This window comes from Notamacropus eugenii, chromosome 1 (genome assembly GCF_028372415.1).
Source record: "Notamacropus eugenii isolate mMacEug1 chromosome 1, mMacEug1.pri_v2, whole genome shotgun sequence".
NCBI classification, from domain to species: domain Eukaryota; kingdom Metazoa; phylum Chordata; class Mammalia; order Diprotodontia; family Macropodidae; genus Notamacropus; species Notamacropus eugenii.
The window spans coordinates 524539904-524558837 of record NC_092872.1 but is presented as its reverse complement, the minus strand read 5'-3'; the positions used below and the strand labels follow the sequence as shown (position 1 = coordinate 524558837).

Below are 18934 nucleotides of genomic sequence, written 5' to 3'. Positions count from 1 at the left end.
AAGACCTGGGTTCAAGTCCCTCCTCTAACATACTCTGACTGTGTGACTCTGTAAATGTCCCTTAACTTCTCAATACCATCCCCCTAAATCCTCAAAATTGAGGAGGTGAGAATCTATATTGGAAAAGGGAGTTTCCTCTTTGGAAACTCCTTTCATTAATGAAGTTACAGGCATGGTCCCTATTTTCCCCTCTCCCCAACATTTTGACAGCTCCTTCAGAAAGGGTATTCCAGAGAAGAGGTTCCCAAACTTAGTTAGTCTACTGCCCTCTTTTCAAAAAAGTTTGCTCAGGGACCCTTCTGGAAAGCTACTTTCTTTAACCCTTTAATGTTTCTTTTTTGAAATGTCAAAAACCAAATATTTTTAAATGATACAACTTAAATTTAATAATTTATTGTAAACTTGTGGGGTTTTTACTGCATTGAAATTCTGATGATGTAATATTATGTAATGTGACCATATACTACACAGTGTATAGTATCATATTACAAACAAGTTATTACATGCACATATTCCTGCATATGCATGCTGGACTTCCTGACAATGCACAGCAAGCTTGCCTGCCAATACTTGCTTGTTAAGACCTGTCAGCAGACTTGACCACTGATTGATTATAACACTGTGTGTTTATTTGGAAAAAAAATGTAATCGCTATGACTTTAACTCTATCATACAACAGATGAAACATATAAAATGGTTTTTCAACATTTTCTTCTCTTCTTTCATTATGCTTCCACTGCCCCCTTATTTTTATTCAACATTCCCCAGTTGCACCAGAGGGACTACTGCCACCCTTCCTGGATCTTTTCAGTGCCCCCCCAAGGGTGGTATCACTTTGGGAACCTATGCTGATGGGGGAAGGATCTTCAGAGTAATTTCACTGACTCTGAGGAAACACACAGCACCCATAATGAGCAACAGGAAACCAAGCCCAAGTTCCTGTAGATTAAATTCAGATGTTCATGTTTTGGGGTTGTGTGGCAAATTAGAGGATACAGAGGCATACTAGCACCCTCTGGGTACACAGAATCTGAAATAAGTGACATCAGTAGCTTTACCCTTCATCCTTGAGGGCAGGCCCAGTTTTGACTTTAACTTTTTGTGCTTAGCACCCATCACAGTGCCCAGCACATAATAGTCATTTAATAAATGCTTGTTGATCATTGATTGATTGTCAGGAGAAAACAACACAGGCTCTGAGAAAGGGGACCTCTCATTTCAAACTTGCTTTCTTTCAGGTTCAGCGTTTAGTAGGAATCATCCATTGAGCCATTTCTCCTTGTTTTGCTTCCCTAGGGGTCCCTTAAATTGGTATCGGAACATGGATGCAAATTGGAAGTGGGGCTGTACTGCAGCCAAAAGGAAAGTGAGTATTATCTTTATGAAACGAGGGAATGTGGTACACAGAAAGGTACACTTGAAGTGGGGGGGGGGGGGTCTAAATTCAAATCCCATCTCTGATACTTTGCTAACTTTGTGACCTGGGTAAGTCCTTTCATCTCTTTGAGCCTCAGTTTCCCTCATCTGTAAAGTGAGAATGACAATACCTGTATTACCTGCTTTACAGAGGTCTTGCGATACTCAAATGAGATAATGTATAGAAAGTGGTTCGCAAGCTTTTAAGCTCTATATAATGTCATTTATGCTCCTGTACCTCATTGTAGCATGGAGGTGACTCTGGGTCCTTGAAGGCTCTGCCAGTGGCTCATAAACTTTGGCAGGTCTTCTCATGGTGGAAAAGCTTTACATATAATCCCAGTAACAGGCTGCTTTCTGTGGTCCAGGCTAATTAAGTTCAGAGAGGTTCAAAATCCTGGGCTGACCAGTCAATGATAAGTTTTTTAGGTATAACAAACCATGAAACACTATTACCATATCATCATCATCATCATCATCATCATCATCATCATCATCATCATCATCTATTGTCATTCTTATAAAGTAAATTTTATTGATAGGTTTTGTCTTTTACGTAGCCTCAATTCCACTATTATGTATCCCTCCTTCTCTCCAACCCAAGAGTCATCCCATATTAGAAAATTTTTTAAGAGAGAGAGAAAAGAAAAGAAAAACCAGATAATGCACTTTTTTAAAAATCTAAAAATATATACAATGTTTCATACCCATGGACCCTCCACCTCTACCTTGGACAGAGAGGGAGAAGAGGAGGAGCAAGAACAATTCTTTGTAATTATGCAACATTCTTTTTTTTTTATTGTTTTGTGGTAGTTGTTCTTTCTGTTTACAATATTATAGTCATTATGGATATACAGAGTATCCCAAAAGTCTTAGGGCAGTTTTAAGCTTTTAAACTGTAGCAGCTCCAAACTGCACTGAGACTTTTGGAACACTCATGAAACCAAACTCTGTAAAGGTGACGATATAGTACCCAGTGGTGAAGTTCTGCTTCCTGAATCACCATCATAAACCCTTCCATTTCCAGAAATAAATATTTATTATTCAAGCCATTTCTTTGATGCTTTGTTGACATATTATTGTTTGAGTACAGAAAACTGTTTCAACAATTCAAAACAAAGTTTAATTATCTTTTCTATGCAGATGAGTCTCCGACTGATATACTCAGCCCTCATTTCTCTCCCGAGCTCTAGTAATGTATCATCAACTGCCTATTGAACATTTCTATTTAGATGTCTCATAGGTATCTCAAACTCATCATGTCCAAAACAGAATGCATTTTCTTTCCTTTCCCCCCCAAAAAAGTCTCTTTTCTAAAATCCCTATTTTCAATGAGAATGCCACCACCATCTTTCTGATGACCCAAGTTAGCAATCTTGGAATTCTTACTTTACCCTTATTTTCCGCTCCTTACTTTCCTACTCTCTGAGTTTCTAATCAGTTGCCAAATCTTGTCGCTTTTCGCTGTATAACATCTCTCAAATCGATCTCCTTCTCTCCATTCTAATGGATATCCTTCTCACCTCTTGAATGACCTATTCCAGTAGTCTTCTAATTTGTCTCCTTGACTTCAGTCCCTCACCACTCTAGTGTTTAACTGATATGTGTAGATGATGTTTACATAGCCACCAACGTTATTTTCCTAAAGTCCAAGTGTGACCATATTAGTCCTTTACTCAGTAAACTCTAGTGGTTTTCTGTTATCTTGAAGATCAGATATACAGTCTGTCATGCAAGACCTTCACAACCTGGTCCCATCCTACCTTTCCAGCCTAATTACGTTACTCCATTTGTACATACTAACTACAATCCAGCCAAATTGGCCTGCTTTATATATGGCATTGTCTCCCATATATGGCATCCCATTTCCCCTCTCTGTACCTTTGCTTGGGCTACTCTCATATTTAGAATGCTCTGATGTGTCCCATTACTCACAACCACAAAGCTGGGGTTGGGGATACCAATCATAACTGCAACTCTTGAGGCCCATATCTTTACATCACTTCCAACTGGGACTGAGGGAGATTTTAAACTACAAAAGTGTGGAAAGAAAAGGTATCTATTCTCAAGTCTCCTTCCTTCTCCTCCAACTGCTATTTTTTGCTATACTGTGTTCCCAGATCTTGATTCCATCCCTGATGGTCACAGCTGAGAAAGACAAGGTTCTCCGTCCAAAGTATTCTGAGCACATGGAGATGTGGGTAAGTGTCCTGGGGCCCAAAATCAAGGTGGGGCAGGAGGAGGGAGGAGGTGGGAAATGTTTTAGGATAGAAAAACAGCTATCCAAGAGAAGAGAATGCCCCAGAGGGAGGGATGACAGAAGCTAAGGGAGAAGGTTTGTCAGTCATCACAGAGCACCAGTAACAGTGCCTTACTTGACAAAGCAAAGCAGAAGGTGAAGTGATTTTGAAGTCCATTTGAATCTTCTACCAAGATGGGTATCTTGAGGGCATTCCTTCCACAAAAGTCCTCTTCAAGTGCTTCATGGCAGACTGGAGATGTTGATGGTCAGGCCTACTTAGCTCAGATTGGAATGAAATTGACTATTTAACAGTTAATAAGAGGAGTTTTATGTAATTGTATTAGGGGAAGGATATTCAGCAAGGATACACCATTGATTCAGTTGACCACAGCTTCCTTCCCTTGCTGTTGGCTATGCTGGTCTACTAGTCAGAGACCTGGTAGAGCAGAGAAACTCCTGCCTCCTTATGTGCTGGTTTTTAAGCCACCCAAAAGCTACATCAGTTGCCCCCATTTAGTCCCCCTGAGCCAACTAAGTATGAAAGATATTTTTAATACCTTTTAAACAAAAACTTTCCTTGCCAACATGAAAGATACTGACTTTACAAGGGGAGGTGGCCCTTCTTGGGGGCTTGAAGATTATACCAGTAGGTCACAATCTCTGATGGGTTCAGGAGAGGCTTGGAGGATCAACTGGGTATCTGTCTATACATCATGTATCTGTCATGCAAGAACAGCTTAGTCAGGTTCAGAGGTTCAAGGCCTAGTTGTCTGCAGGGTGCTCTGGAAATTCTCTGTCCTAGCAACTCCAAAACCCCAAAATCTTGTCTACTAGGAGGTAGAAGAGGGATCCCCCAAAGAAGTATTAAAGGGCACAACCATACCATGTTTTCTTTCTGTCTCCCCAGAGCACTTCATAGAATGAGTGCTCAGGAATTTCTGTTGACATAAATAAGAGGAATCATGGTATAACAGATAAAAGGTCAGCCTTGGAATCAGAAAGTAAGGTAGGAGGGGAGAGGAAGGAAGGAAGGAGGAAAGAAAGGAGGGAAGGAGGGAGGGAAAGACAAAAGGAGGAAGAGAAAGAAGGTGGGAGGAAAGGAAGGAAGAAGGGAGAGAGAGAAGAAAGGAAGGAGAGAAAGAAAGGATAGAGGGAAGGAGGGAGGGAGGGAAGAGTGGAGGGAAGGAAGGAAGGAAGGAAAGAAGGAAGGAAGGAAGGAAGAAGGAAAGAGAGGAATGTTGTGATCCTCACAACAACCCTAGGAAGCAGGTGCTATTACAGTTTCCACTTTATATATGAGGTAACTAAGACAGAGGTTAAGTGACTTGTTCAGGATCACACAGCTAATAAATATCTGAGGTCAAATTTGAATTCAGAACTTCCTAGCACTCTCTTCTTTCTTCACCTAGCTGCCTTTAGGTGCCCAGGAAGACCTAGATCCTACATCTGACACAAGCAGGCTCTGTGACCCTGAGCAGGTCACTGGCTAAGCTCTTAGCACCCCAGGTAACTCTGTAAGACTGAAAGTTGCAGAAAAGTTACCTGTCTTAATTGTTGGACCTCTCAAATCTATTGGGAAGTAATCTTTTGCAAAATAATTTGTTTTGCCTACTTCATCTGCCTTTGTTATAGCAATAACCTGCCTGGAAACTGCAGACGAAGGACATGAAGTGAAAGGCAAATGAAAGGCACCTGAGTGAACTCTGTGATGTACCTTCTAGTCCTCTGACTGAGTAGATAGGGTACTGACCTTGAAGGCAAGAAGGTGGAGATTCAAATGCTGTCTTACTCACTAGCTGTGTGACCCTGGACAGGTCACTTAACCTCTCTGACACTATTTGACCATCTGTAAAGTAGCTATAATAATATCACTTACCTCATGGGATTGTTGTGAAGATGAGATAATGTACTTTAGATACTTTGCAGACCTTAAAGTGCTGCACAATTTAATGCATACTAATAATATTATTATTATGGTGACTTAGGGCCAAAACCCACTCCAAACTTACTCCACTGCAATCATAATCACTAAGTTTAACAGTAGTAGATTGGCCTACTTGATCCTATGCTGATTTAAAGATAAAGCCCCACAGTTCTCTCCTCTATGACCTCCCAAGCCCACCCTGCTCTAAGTGACAGGATTTTATGTTGTTGGTTGTTGGTCAGTTGTTTTTAAGTTGTGTCCAATTCTTTGTGATCCCATTTGGGGTTTTCTTGGCAAATATGCTGAAGTAGTTTGCCACTTCCTTCTCCAGCTCACTTTTACAGATGAGGAAACTGAGGCAAACAGGGTCAAATGAATTGCCCAGGGTCATGCACCTATTAAGAGTCTGAGGCCAAATTTGAACTCAGGTCTTCCTGACTCCAGAACCCAGGGTCTATTCACTTGCCACCAAGACAAGGTGGTGGGATGCTGTTGAGGAGGTAACATGTAGGAAGACGGCCTGCTTGGATCTGAGAGCCTGGTTTAAGAGTTAGGGCCCATTATGTTAGATACACAGTCTATTTAATGGCAAATGAAGCTTATTTTGACCTGATAAAGAAAGGTATGTTTTGGGGGTAGAAATATCAAATACTCATCTCACAGCGTAGCCTAAACCAAATTAAAACATCATTGGGCAATGTTTAACAAAATAAAAAAAAATATAATATGGATAAATAAATGTATAAAAATATATACATATATAAAATAAATACAATACAATATAGATGATGTTAATTTGTGGTTTTCTAAGTGAACATAGAACCCTAGGATTTGTTTCTGTTTGAGTTTGACACTTCCAATCTACAGGGGCTGGAAAGGAATGTATCTTAACCTGCCCCTGTTTCCATGGCCTGCCCCAGAGTCGGGAAGATAAATTTATGCCCAGGTTCTGCATTAAAAGATAAAAATAGCTTCCTCTCATCTTGGTGGTTCTTTCTTTTAGATCCCCAACCTGACACGGAGAAATATTGAGAACTGTGGACACTGGACTCAGATGGAAAAGTAAGGAAATGCTGGACAGCCCCTTAGGTGAAATTCCTTGGGAGCTATTTCTGGTGAAAAGTAGAAGAATGCTGGATTTGGAGTTAATTCGTCCTGTTCCCCTGCCCCGCCCCACCCCCCACCCCCCAGGTTCAGACCCTAGGTCTGACAAGTTGTATGACCCTGGAGAAGTCACTTTGGCCTCTCAAGGCTCCAGCTTCTCCCACTGAAAAGGAAGTGTTTAGACTAAGTAATCTCTAAGATTCCTTCCAATTCTAATATTCTATGAAAATTGAGATATTATTTATATCACTTGGTTGTTGAAAGGATCAAGTTACATAATGGATACCATGTACATCATGTGTGATGTAGGATGTCCCAAAAGCCACTTGGGAGGGTTGGGGGGTGAGAACTTCGATAAGACTTTTGGGACGCCCTGCATAAAGCACAGCTTGATGATTCAGAGGAGAGTAGAGTGTAGAATTCTAAATTCCCTGTTCTTAACTCAATTTCATTCAGATATGAATTATCTTGGCTTTGGTCTTAGCTATGCCCAATTTCTGACTTTACCATTTACCATGGATCCAAACTGGGACAAATGGCACCAACAGAATTCTTGACAGCTTTTGTTTCCCTTACAGGCCAAGAGAGTTGAATCAGATCCTCATTGAGTGGCTACAAGATGTGGCCAAGAATCCGTCATTGGTCTCTATGCTGTAATGTGGCATGTGTGTAAAAGTGAGTGTGTGTGTGTGTGTGTGTGTGTGTGTGTGTGTGTGTGTGTGTGTGTGAAAGAGAGAGAGAGAGAGAGAGAGAGAGAGAGAGAGAGAGAGAGAATGAGAGGGAATGAGAGAGAGAGAGAGAGAGAGAGGGAGGAAGAGAGAGAGACAGGGGGGAGAAAGAGAGAGAGAGGGAGGGAGAGAGAGAGAGAGATCCTGCAAAAAACCTCTGTCATTTCATATGGGGAGATTACTGCTATCTTTGTCTTCCATCCACCCCCTTTAACCAACAGCATTATCAGAGGCCCATGGAATGCACCAGAAAGTGCATTCTTCTACTCTTGCTACAATGCACAATAAGGGCTTCAGTTCTGGGGGGAGGAAAAAGTTGGTTTAGTGAGCAAGGATAGGAAGCTATTTGAATTACTCCCATTAACACTTTCTTCCTTATGACAGTAATTGAGATAGGTGACAGTTCTTAAATAATAGTGATTTAATTTAAAAAGTCAGAATGGGAAAGGGTAATCTTTATCAACTGGCCCAAAAATCAGAAGCTTCTGGGCTCCAGTTATAGCTCAGCTACTTATTAGCTGAATGACTTTGCGCAAGTTATTCAACATTTCTGAACCTCATCCATCCAGTGAGAGTTGGACTAGAGCTAGATAATCTCCCTGGTCTCTTCCATCTCTAGCATAGATAGATCGATCAGGAAATTAAAAATGGGGCAAATGTTGCAGGATAAAAAACCACTAAAGGAATAAGGTTTCCTGATTAGTCTTGAGGTGTAGGATGGAGGAGTTAAAACAGGGGTTTCTAATTTGATTGAGTGTTTAATAGTGTTGCAAATAATTTGTTAATCATGGTTGTAACTACAATAAAAAAATTGTAAAAGACATAGTATCATTGGGTTTACTTTGTTTGGGAGGTAGAAGCCAGATCCATGCTTAGAATAAAGTCAGTGATGATGAGCACAAGGGAATTTGGGTTGGAGGAGGGACCTTGGGAAATTCTGCCTGTGGTCATGGGACATACACCAGAAAATAAGTGGCATTCAAAGAAGGCTTTAAGACTCCTGGGACTCATGTCAAGCGAGAGGAAGGAACCTCAATTCTGACCTGAGTTTGGCCTGGACTTGCTTAGAAACCTATTAAGTGGCCTTCTCTTCAGGACTTCCTTCCAAGGTTTTCAGCTAACTCCATGCTATCCTTCAGGTAGGGACTTGAGGGCATCTTAATTGTATTGTAGTGACCAGAGCAGGTCATTAGGTGGCACCATAGTACATAGAACCCCAGGCCTGGAGTCAGGAAGACTCTTCCTGAGTTCAAATCCAGCTTCAGGTACTTACTAGCTGAGTGACCTTGGGCAAGTCACCTCACCCTGTTTGCCTCAGTTTCCTCATCTGTAAAATGAGCTGGAGAAGGAAATGGCAAACCACATCAGTATCAGTATTCAGTATGCCAAGAAAACCCCAAATGGGGTCATGAAGAGTTAAGTAACAGGAGCCCTGATTTTAGGGGCCAGAGGACCAGGGTCTGAAACCCAGTTCAGCTGCCTCCTGTATGTAACAATAGACACATTGCTTAAGCCTCTTAGCTTCCTTACTTGTAAAAAAAAAAAAAAAAAAAAAAGAGAAGGATTAGGCTAGATTACAGGGTAATAGCTTATGAGCCAGAAGTGGTCTCAGACTATCTAGACTATCTGTCTCCATTTTACAATTGTGGAGTCTAAAGGTGTAAGAGATCAGGTTTTACAAGATTTGCCCAAGGTCACTCAAGCAGAGCCAGGATCTGAATCCAAGGCCCCTGGCTCCAAATCCAGGGTTCTTTCCACTATTTTGTGCAGCTTCCCTGATTCCTCCATTTCCTTAGATGATCTCTAAGGTCCTTAGAAACAAGGAAGCAAAGTGGGGAGAGCTCAAGGCCTGAACTCATGAAGATCTGAGGTCCGATTTGGCTTCAGATACTTCCTAGGTGTGTGACCCAGGAGCAAATCATGTAATCTCTGTCTGCCTCAGTTTCCTTAACTGTCAAATGGGAATGATATAAAAATAAAAAATATAAAATTATAATATACAGTATAATATTAATATAAAAATAATATTAAAATGAGATAGTATTTGAAAAGCACTTAGCACAGTGCCTGGAACAGAGTAGGTACTTAATAAGTGCTTGTTTTCTTCCTTTCCAATACTAGATCATATGAATTTGTTAGCCTTCCCACACCCTCTCATTTTTATGACTATCCAAAGTATGACCTTGAAAGGAAAAAGGGGAGGAAATAACATAAAAAGGCAATGTGCATCCTAATTGGTTGTGTGAGAAGGGGAGGGAAGTCAGACATCTGGCCTCATCATGCTGATGACAGCATTTCAGTACCTTAAAATAGCTGTGGTTTCATGGGGGGGGGGGGGGAGATTCAGATCATAAACCCCTCTTTTCCCATGCCTTAGGCTTAAGGAATTAGGGAGATCATCAGCTGGTGGCCAGCTGTTTAATGATAAGCCTCTCTGAATTTAGGGGGCTGGTCCTCAGAGGACATACCCAGTTTTTATACCATGGGTTCTCTACTTTTATGGCTCTTTAGCCATTACCCTACAAGTTTCCTAGGTTTCCACCAACCTTATGCCATTCCCAAACTATGGATCCTCATCCTTCACCATCTGATTTCTTCACTCTTGGTTCTGAACTGCTGAACACCATGAAAGACTGTCACAAAGTGGAACTGATTTGATTCAGTTTAAGTTTATGGTGCATCACATCAGCAGGATCATCAGTGCTGACCATCAGCTTTCTCTTCTACTGCTGGTGACTCCATATTTCTTGCCCCTTAATGACTATTCCAAAACCTCTTTCTCAGAAACATAGATTCTAGAATTAACAAGTACCTCAGAGGTGATGACCAACTCATACATGCAAAGGAATTCCAACTGTACCATATCTAAGGAACTCCTACTACCTCACATCCAATGAGAGTTGTTCAGCTTCTGCTTGAAGACCTTTGATGAGGAAGAACTTACCTCCTTTCAGGACAGCCCAATCCACTTTGGGGCAGCTCCAATTGTTAGGAAGGTTTTCCTGATATCCTGCCTAAAGTTATTCCTTTGCAACTTTTACCTATGACTGCTAATTGGAACTAAATGAAACAAATCTGATCCTTCTTCCACGATATCTTTTCTAATACTTGCACACAGTTAATACATCCCTTCCCAGTCATCTATAGGCTAAATAGTCCCAGTTCCTTCAAATGATCTTTAGATGACATGTTCTCAAGGCTTTTCACTTTTCTGGTTTTTGTTCTCCAGGTTATCAATGTCCTCCTTAAACTGTGAGGCTCCCAATTGAACACAATACTCCTGGATAAGGTAGAATCACCTTCCTATTTCTGAAAGCAATACTTCTACTAGCACTGCCCAATATTGTATTAGCACTTGTGACTGCCACATCACACTGATGACTCATGGGTATGTAGCTTACAGTTCACTAAAACCCTCAGATCTTCTTCAAACAGTCTAATAACGCCTCCCATCCTATCCTTGAGAAATTGATTTTTGAACCCAAGTGCAAGACTTTTCTAACATAGATCCCTGTTGAGTTACATCTTATGAAATGCAGGGCCAGGTTCTAGACCTGGCGACATCTTTTTGGATCCTGAATCCTCTATTGTTAGCTATAACTCCCACCCTCATGATGTTGTGGACCTTCTTTGAGAATGTAGGATGAACCACAACAGCACCTGCAGATTTGATCATTGTAAACTCTCTCTCTTCTTGCTCCCAGCCTCATCATGCTTGTCCCCCAACACTTTCAGTAAATAACTTCACCTTTTCCACTGAGGAGACTGTGGCCATGTAATATGAATTCTCTTCAACAATTCCTCAGAACCCCTTGCTCTCTCCTTTTTCATAATAATAATAACATTAAAATAATAATATTAAGATAGCTAACATCATATGGTTCTACCATATGCCAGGCACCATGTTAAGCATTTTACAAATATCTCACTGAATCCTCACAACCACTCTGGAAGGGAGATGCTGTTATTATCCCCATTTGAAAGTTGAGGAAACTGAGGCAGATAAAGGTTAAGTGACTTGCTTAGGGTCACACAGCTAGTAGTTGTCTGAGGCTGGATTTGAATTCTGCTCTTCCAGACTCCAGGCCTAGAACTTTCTCTGTTGCTTACTTACAGAACAAGTAGATCTACTCCTCACTAAGGCTAATCTCTCTACCTGAACCCATAATCCCATCAAATCTTTATGTCCTCCAGGGGCCATCTCCAGTCATCCTGATCTATATCTTGCCAGATGACTCTGAAGGAAAGAGTAAGGCTGGTGACTTTGCTCAACTCTTCTCACATCCTCTTCCTTAAATCCAGTTCAACTGCAAGTCATGACATCACCTTCCTGGGGATGAATGAATGACAAACAGCAACAACCTCCTCCAGGACCTTTCAAAGCATCTTCCATCCTTGCTCTATTCACTCCTTCCCATCAGCCTACAAACATAAGCATGCTCAGGTCTGCCCAATCCTAAAACTACTTCCCTTTGACCTTTCTAGCTCATCCAGCCACCTACCAACCCCTGTATCTTCTCCTTTTCATTGTTCATTTTTTTTTTTTTTTGCAAAAGCTATCTATCTTCACTGACTCTATGTCATGGAGGCCCAGGAAGAACAGGACACTTGGGCAGTTAGGTCAGCCTTCCCTGCTTCAGCTTCCTGACCTGCAAAGTGACAGAGTTGGACTAGATAGTCTCTGAGGCCCTATTCTGGGATTTTATGTCTATTAAAATTTTTTATCTAACTGACGATGCCTGGATTAGTTTTGCTAGACTATATATACATTCTTGTAATAGTTCCTGTTTTTCTTGCTTTTCAATAGGATGTAGAGGTAGAAAGAAGAGAATTTGGATCTGAAAAGAAAATTGAATTTATAAAAATTGTCTACGGGATAATCCTAGGGAGGACAGGCCCTTAGAGAAGCCATAGTGAAGGCAGCCTGAGAGCATAGAAGAACCTTAGAAGTATAGAATCTCAGAGTTAGAAATGACCTAACTTAGGAGATCACCTGCTCCAGTCCCAATATGAAGCAGAGTCCCCAGAGCTAACATGCAGTGACTGAAAAAATTGTGGGATGTGAATGTGATATAATTTTATCACCCCACAAGAAATGAGGAATACGATGGATTTGGAGAAATATGAACAGATTTATAGGAGCTGGCTCATTGGCAAAACCAGGAGAACAATTTACTTAATGATAGCAATAATAAAATGAAAGGAAAAAGTTTTGAAAGACTTCAGGACTCTGACCACATCAGTGACCAATCATGACTTCACAGGACTGATGATGAAACACACTGCCAATGGTGGTAAGGGGGTATGGACTGGAGGTGCAGAAGGAGGTGTGCAGATAGGCTCAGTCACTGTGTAGATTGGTACTGCTCTACCATCTATGTTTGTTACAAGGAGGGCTTCTACCACTCCAGGAGAAAATAGGTGAATATGTAGGACTAGACATGAAAAATGCATCAAGAAAATATCTTTTTAATATACAGAAAAAAGTACAAAAAGGGCCACACATAGAGCAATGTTCTTACTACCTGGTTTGCACACACATATGCACACACACATATACACACAGCATATTTGTATACAATTCTTGGCACATAGTGCTTAATAATTTTTTTCTTCTATTCATATACATGCATGTTTTCAAAAATCTTTTATGGAAGTTTACAGTTTCTTATACAATTCTCTTCCTTATTTTTCATTGATTAAAATGTTTGTTTTTGGCAGCAATGATGAAGTTCACAATAAAAAAGAAAGAAATTGATGTAACCTATCTCTCTTCTCCAACAACTGCCACAGATAGTGTATGTCAGAGGAGCGACTGAAATTGGGAACATCAGTGACCTCTGTTAGTTCCCAGATGTCCTCAGGAGTATTCAAGTGTTGTTATTCAGTCATTTCGGTTATGTCTGACTCTTAGTCACCCCATTTGGGATTTTCTTGGCAAAAATACTATAGTGGTTTGCCATTTTCTTCTCCAACTCATTTGACAGATGAGAAAACTAAGGTAAACAGGGTTAAGTGATCTGCCCAAGGTCACATGGCTAATAAGCTTTTGAAGCTAGATTTGATCCAGATCTAACCTCTAACCTAAGCTCTAACCTCTGGGCCATCTAGCTGATCCATCCAAGTGTGTCTTACCTGAACTGTAGTGTAAATTCTGTGAGGGAAGAGGCAACATCCTCCAAACCAAGAGTTAATAACCTTGTAAAAGTGATGCACTGCTTTATTTTTGGTTAGACTTAGAAACCCCACCTTAGTGCCTTGTGATCCCCGATGACAGACAACAAAATCTTCCATCTTTCTCTCTCCTTTTCAAGACAAATCTTTATACCTGTGCTCTTGATCCCATTCCTTCTAGCAATTTTATTTCCTTTCTCACTCTGGACCCTCCTCCCATTTCTGTTTGGCAAGTACCTCATCTGACATACTAATGGGACCCCAGGCATGCTTCACTTTACTGCCCACCCCCACAATCCCCAGTCATCCTTTTACCAGGCTCAGGTATAACTGTCTCCTGATCACCTCCACCCTCTTTCCCCTTTCCAGTTCTGGAACCACAGAGATAGGGAATAGGATCAGAGCTACTCCAGTGAGATTAGGGAAGGGAGTGAGGAGTGTTCTAATTTACTAATGGATGTCTGTACTTTTTCTGTGACTTAAAAGCCTTCCAGAATTGCCTAGAGCACTGGGACATTTTTAGTGATTTGTCCAAGATCACATAGTCAATGTATTAGAAGTGGTCTTAAATCCAAGTCTTTGTCACTCTGTTCCTGACTTCCTGACCAGATATTTATCTATTACTCTAGACCAATAATAATGTCAGTGCTACTGGAAAGGGCATATCTCTCAATCCACTTCCTCATGACTCCACTCCCCATCCCAGTAAATTTCCAAATGAAAATATCTTTCCATGGAAATTACAAAGCTTCTTGAGGGTCAAGAATGCCTTTCTTTGCAAATGAATTTGTATTTCCAGTGTTTGACACAGTGCTTGGCACATTATAAGCACTTATTAAATGCTTCATTCATTCTAGGCTCTTAAATCCTTAAATTTCTCCCTCTACTGCCTATTCTCACCTCCCTCCCCCCATCCTAATCTTCCACCTTCAAACACCTCTAACTTGAAAAAACACATTGCTTGCTCCTTCTGCATTGCTTAACATCCTATTTTCTTCCTTCATTTCATGGCCAAGTTTTCCAATGAGTGTTCTCCACCTGCCAACTCCATCCCTTCATTCCTCACTCCCTCTTGCATTGCCTCTGAGATATGGTTCATAAATATTCATCGATTGGATTGAATTAAATTTTCTGCCATTCTGCTGAAACTACAAGAGTGAAAGTCACCAGTGACCTCCTTGCCAAATCTTTTGGCCTTTTCCCAGGCCTCTTTCTCCTTGACCTCTTTTTATTTCAAACTGGTGCTACCACTTCTTAAAATTTTTTCCTTTCTTTGTCTCAGTGATATAGCACTATCCTGTGATCTCAAAGGTTTTCTCACCTCTTGAATCATTCTTTTGTCTCCGCCAGGCCAGGAAATATTCCACAAAACAATACAATTTCACCACTTCTGCCATCAAGCCTATGTGACTGACCCTCCAATCTCTTCTTAGCTATGAAAACTTCTTCAGTCAGTCAGTCAACAAACATTTATTCAGTGTCTACTATATACCAATCACTGTACTAAGTGCTAGGGATAAAAAAAATTGGCACAACCAAAAATTCTTACCCTCGAGGAGCTCACCATCAAACAAGAGTGACAAAATGGAAATAAACATGTACAAAGAAAAAAAAACATACATATATACATATATATATATACACACAGGATAAACTGGAGGTAATCAATAGAGGGAAGGCTCTAATATTAAGGGGGATAAGGAAAGGCTTCTCCTAGAAGATAAGATTTTAGCTTGAATTTGAAAGAAGCCAGAAGGTGGAAATGAGAAAGAAGAGCATTCCAGGTGTAGGGGAGAGCCAGTTGTGTTCGTCCTTCCTTGCCGAAGAAGACCTGGCCATCAGAGAAATAATGACATGACTTGCACTTGACTTTGTTTTGAGTGAGGGAGGGCTGTGCAGGTCACCAGCCTCACTTCTCCTCCAGAGCCATCTGAATCCAGTGAGCAGATATTCATCAGGATGACTGGAGATGACCCAGGATGCACTGGGAGACCTTGGGCCCTTTAGGCCAAGGCCTAGTCAGTACTCACTTAGGGTGAGGCAATGCCCATTCAGCAAATAGACCTGTTTAAGAAGTAGTCAGGGGATGACCCCTTTAATGAAGCAAAGAAAAATAATTAAATCAGTCTGGGAGGGAAACGGCAACAATTACTATTGATAATCACTCTTAAGCCAGGAGGGTCCAGGAAATAGCCCTTAAGGGGAGCTTAGGCAGGGGTCTAGTATGGTACAATCTATGGGCTTCAGAGTGCAGTAGGTTTAAGGTTTTGGGAAAGGAGAGGGAAGGGGAGGAGAGGAGAGGAGGGGAGAGGAGGAAAGGAAAGGAGGGGAGGGGAGGGGAAAGGAGGGGAGGGGAGGGAAAGAGAGGGGAGAGGAGGGGAGAGGAGAGGAGAAGGGAGGAAAAGACCTAGCCAGTAAACCCCAAGTAAACTGGGCATCCTCTGGTCATCCAAATTTACCTTCCTTTGGATAGGAAAAAGATGGGGAGGGGGAGACAGACAGGAGAGGAAGAGCTGAGTTACCTACCTACCTGGGTCCCCATTCAGGCAACTGGGTCTACTCACAAGTTGTTGTGTTCATCCTTCGTTGCTGAAGAAGACCATGCCATTAGAGAAATGATGGCATGACTTTCACTTAACTTTGTTTTGAGTGCGGGAGGGCTGTGCAAGGTCACCAGCCTCACTTCTCCTCAGGGAGAGCCAGTGAAAAATCCCTGGAATTGAGAGATGGATTCTTGTGAAAGGATCAGCTGCCAAACTGACATTCTCAAAGCATAAGTCTGACCATGTCATTTGTCTGCTCAAGAAGTTTCATTGGCTCCCTATGGCCTCTAGAATAAAATGCATTCTCCTCTGTTTAATGTTGATAACTCTTCAAATTCTGGCTCCTGCCCATCTTTCTGGGCTGATTTTACGTAGTCTTTCCTCACATAATCTATATTGAAGCCAAACTAGCTTACGTGATGTTCCCTATTCATGATACTCCCATTTATAGTCAAGCAGCTAAATCTTCCTTGTCCTTCTCCCCTCCCCTTCTTGATATGCCTTCAGAGCTCAGCACCAGGACTGCTTCTTACATGAGGCCTTTCCTGATTGACCCTTCCCACCACCAAAATGCCTCGGTTGTTGTTCAGTTATGTCTGCCTCTGTGTGATCCCATTTGGGATTTTCTTGGCAAAGATACTAGAGCAGTTTGCCATTTCCTTCTCCAGCTCATTTTGCAGTTGAGGAAACTGAGGTAGACAGGGTTAAATGACTTGCCTAGGGTCATACAGCTAGTAAGCATCTGAGGTCAGATTTGAACTCAGGTCTTCCTGACTCCAGGTCTGGCACTATTCATTGCGACACCTGGTGACCTGAAATTACTTTGAATGTATTTTATGTACAGACTTTACATTTGCTTTCTTTTGCACATGTTGTTCCTTTTTCACATTAGAATATAAGCTCCTGAAGGACAGAAAGTTTTCACTTTTGTCTTTGCATCCCCAGAATCTAGCATAGTACCTGACAGAAAACAGATGCTTAAGAAATGTTTGTTAGGCAGACTTGAGAAAAACCTGAAAAGACTTCTATGAACTGATGCTGAGTGCCGAGCAGAACCAGGAAAACACTGTATACAGTAGCAGCCACAGTGTGCGATGACTGACTTTGATAGACTTAGCAATGCAAGGTCCTAAAGAAATTCCAAAGGACTCATGATGTCATCCACATCCAGAGAAAGAACTATGGTGTCAGAATGTAGAATGAAGCAGACCATTTCCTTATTTGTTTTGTTTCCTTTCTCATGGTTTCTCCCATTCGTTATAATTTTCTATGCAACATGACTAATGTGAAAATGTGGTTAATAGGAATATATCTGTAGAGCTTGTATCAGATTGCATGCCATCTTGGGAAGGGAGGGGAGAAAAAGGGGGAGAAAATTAAAAACTTATGGAAGTGAATGTTGAAAGCTAAAAGTAAATAAATTAACTAAAAAAAGAAACATTTGTTAAATTGAACTGAATTAAATTAAATTCACACACACATATGTGCTCCCTTGTACTCTGCTCATTCATGATGTTGCCGCCTTTGAACTGGAGCTGATCAATAGAAGTGGCCTTGACCAGCAGCAGGGTCACAGATCAGGAGATGATAAAACTCCAGGCTGATGTCAGTTCAGAACTTAGTGATTATTACTCACACTGGCCCTGGCTGTATCTGACAGACAACACAATTCTAGCTAAATTATCAGAACAGAGCCAGAAAAAAATCCGAGCTGTAGCCAAATCAAGACCTCCCAATAAAAGTAAAAAAAACACTCAAAATTTTTCCATAACCTCTTCTTCCTTAGAAGGCATGAAGGCCATGTCCAAGTCAGTTCCTCTTAAAAAAAAAACCCCTCCCCAAATGCCCCTAGGCTGTAGGCTTCTACCACAATCTGGAGGCAACCTTCCCCAGTTTGTAGCATAAACTTTGCCCCTTTGGATCTCCCTTCAAGAAGGAATTCTTGTATACATTGTCTTTGACAGACTCCAAAAGTCCAGAGTATAGAGGTTTTTCCTTTGTCTTAAAATCAAATGAAAATTCACTCCCCCCCAAAAAATCAAATGAAACTTACCCCAGAAATGAATTGGACATACTCTGGACATGAATAATGAAAAAGAGAATGACTCAGGTAAATGTAAACAAATCTTCAGAGGAAAGTACTAGATTTGGAATAAAAAAACCTGAGTTCAAATTCTGATTCGAGTTCTGGTTCTGGTACTTACTCCCTGGGTCAACATTGGACTTAACCTTTCTGAGCCCCAGTTTCTTCATCTATAAAATGTAGGGTTGAGCAAGATGACTTCTAAGGTCCTTCTCAACTCTGAATCTTATGATCTTAATCCTTTTCTTTTTTCAGAAATGTGAATGAAAATTCTGCCAACTGGATGTTGCAGAGGCTATGAGTACAACGAATTCAGACAGTAACAAGGGTGTGTTAGTAATGCCTAAATTTTTTGTCTCTCTCTGAGCTCCAGTCCCACAATAGCTACTGCTCGTTGGATATTTGGAAGTGTATATTTCATAGATATCTCAAACTCAGCATGTCCAAAACAGAACTCACTACCTTTCCTGCCAAACCCACCCCTGAATTTTCATCTTTCTGTCCAGGGAAAGCATGATCATCCTCTGAGTCACAACCTTGATGGCATCCTCCAGTCCTTACTTTGATGCACCAGTCAGTTGTCATATTTTGTTTCTACCTTCACAAAATCATCACTTGTGTAGGCACTTCCCCACCCCCCTCTCATGCAACCCATTCAGTCCTCTTTACCTGTTTTGATGCAATAGCCTTCTAATTGGTCTCCTTGCCTACTTTGGCTCT

At 41.1% G+C, this 18934-nt stretch overlaps 1 protein-coding gene across 1 annotated transcript in view; it reads left to right on the top strand.

Moving 5' to 3' along the window:
* EPHX2 (epoxide hydrolase 2) overlaps positions 1-8235 on the top strand; it is a 78285-nt gene extending 70050 nt beyond the window's left edge. Inside the window, exons 16-19 of the mRNA XM_072633850.1 lie at positions 1297-1366; positions 3537-3617; positions 6586-6644; positions 7265-8235. Of these exons, the coding sequence (XP_072489951.1) occupies positions 1297-1366; positions 3537-3617; positions 6586-6644; positions 7265-7343 (289 nt within the window). The 3' untranslated portion in view covers positions 7344-8235. The remainder of the gene's footprint in view (positions 1-1296; positions 1367-3536; positions 3618-6585; positions 6645-7264) is intronic.
* Positions 8236-18934: the final 10699 nt, after the last annotated feature.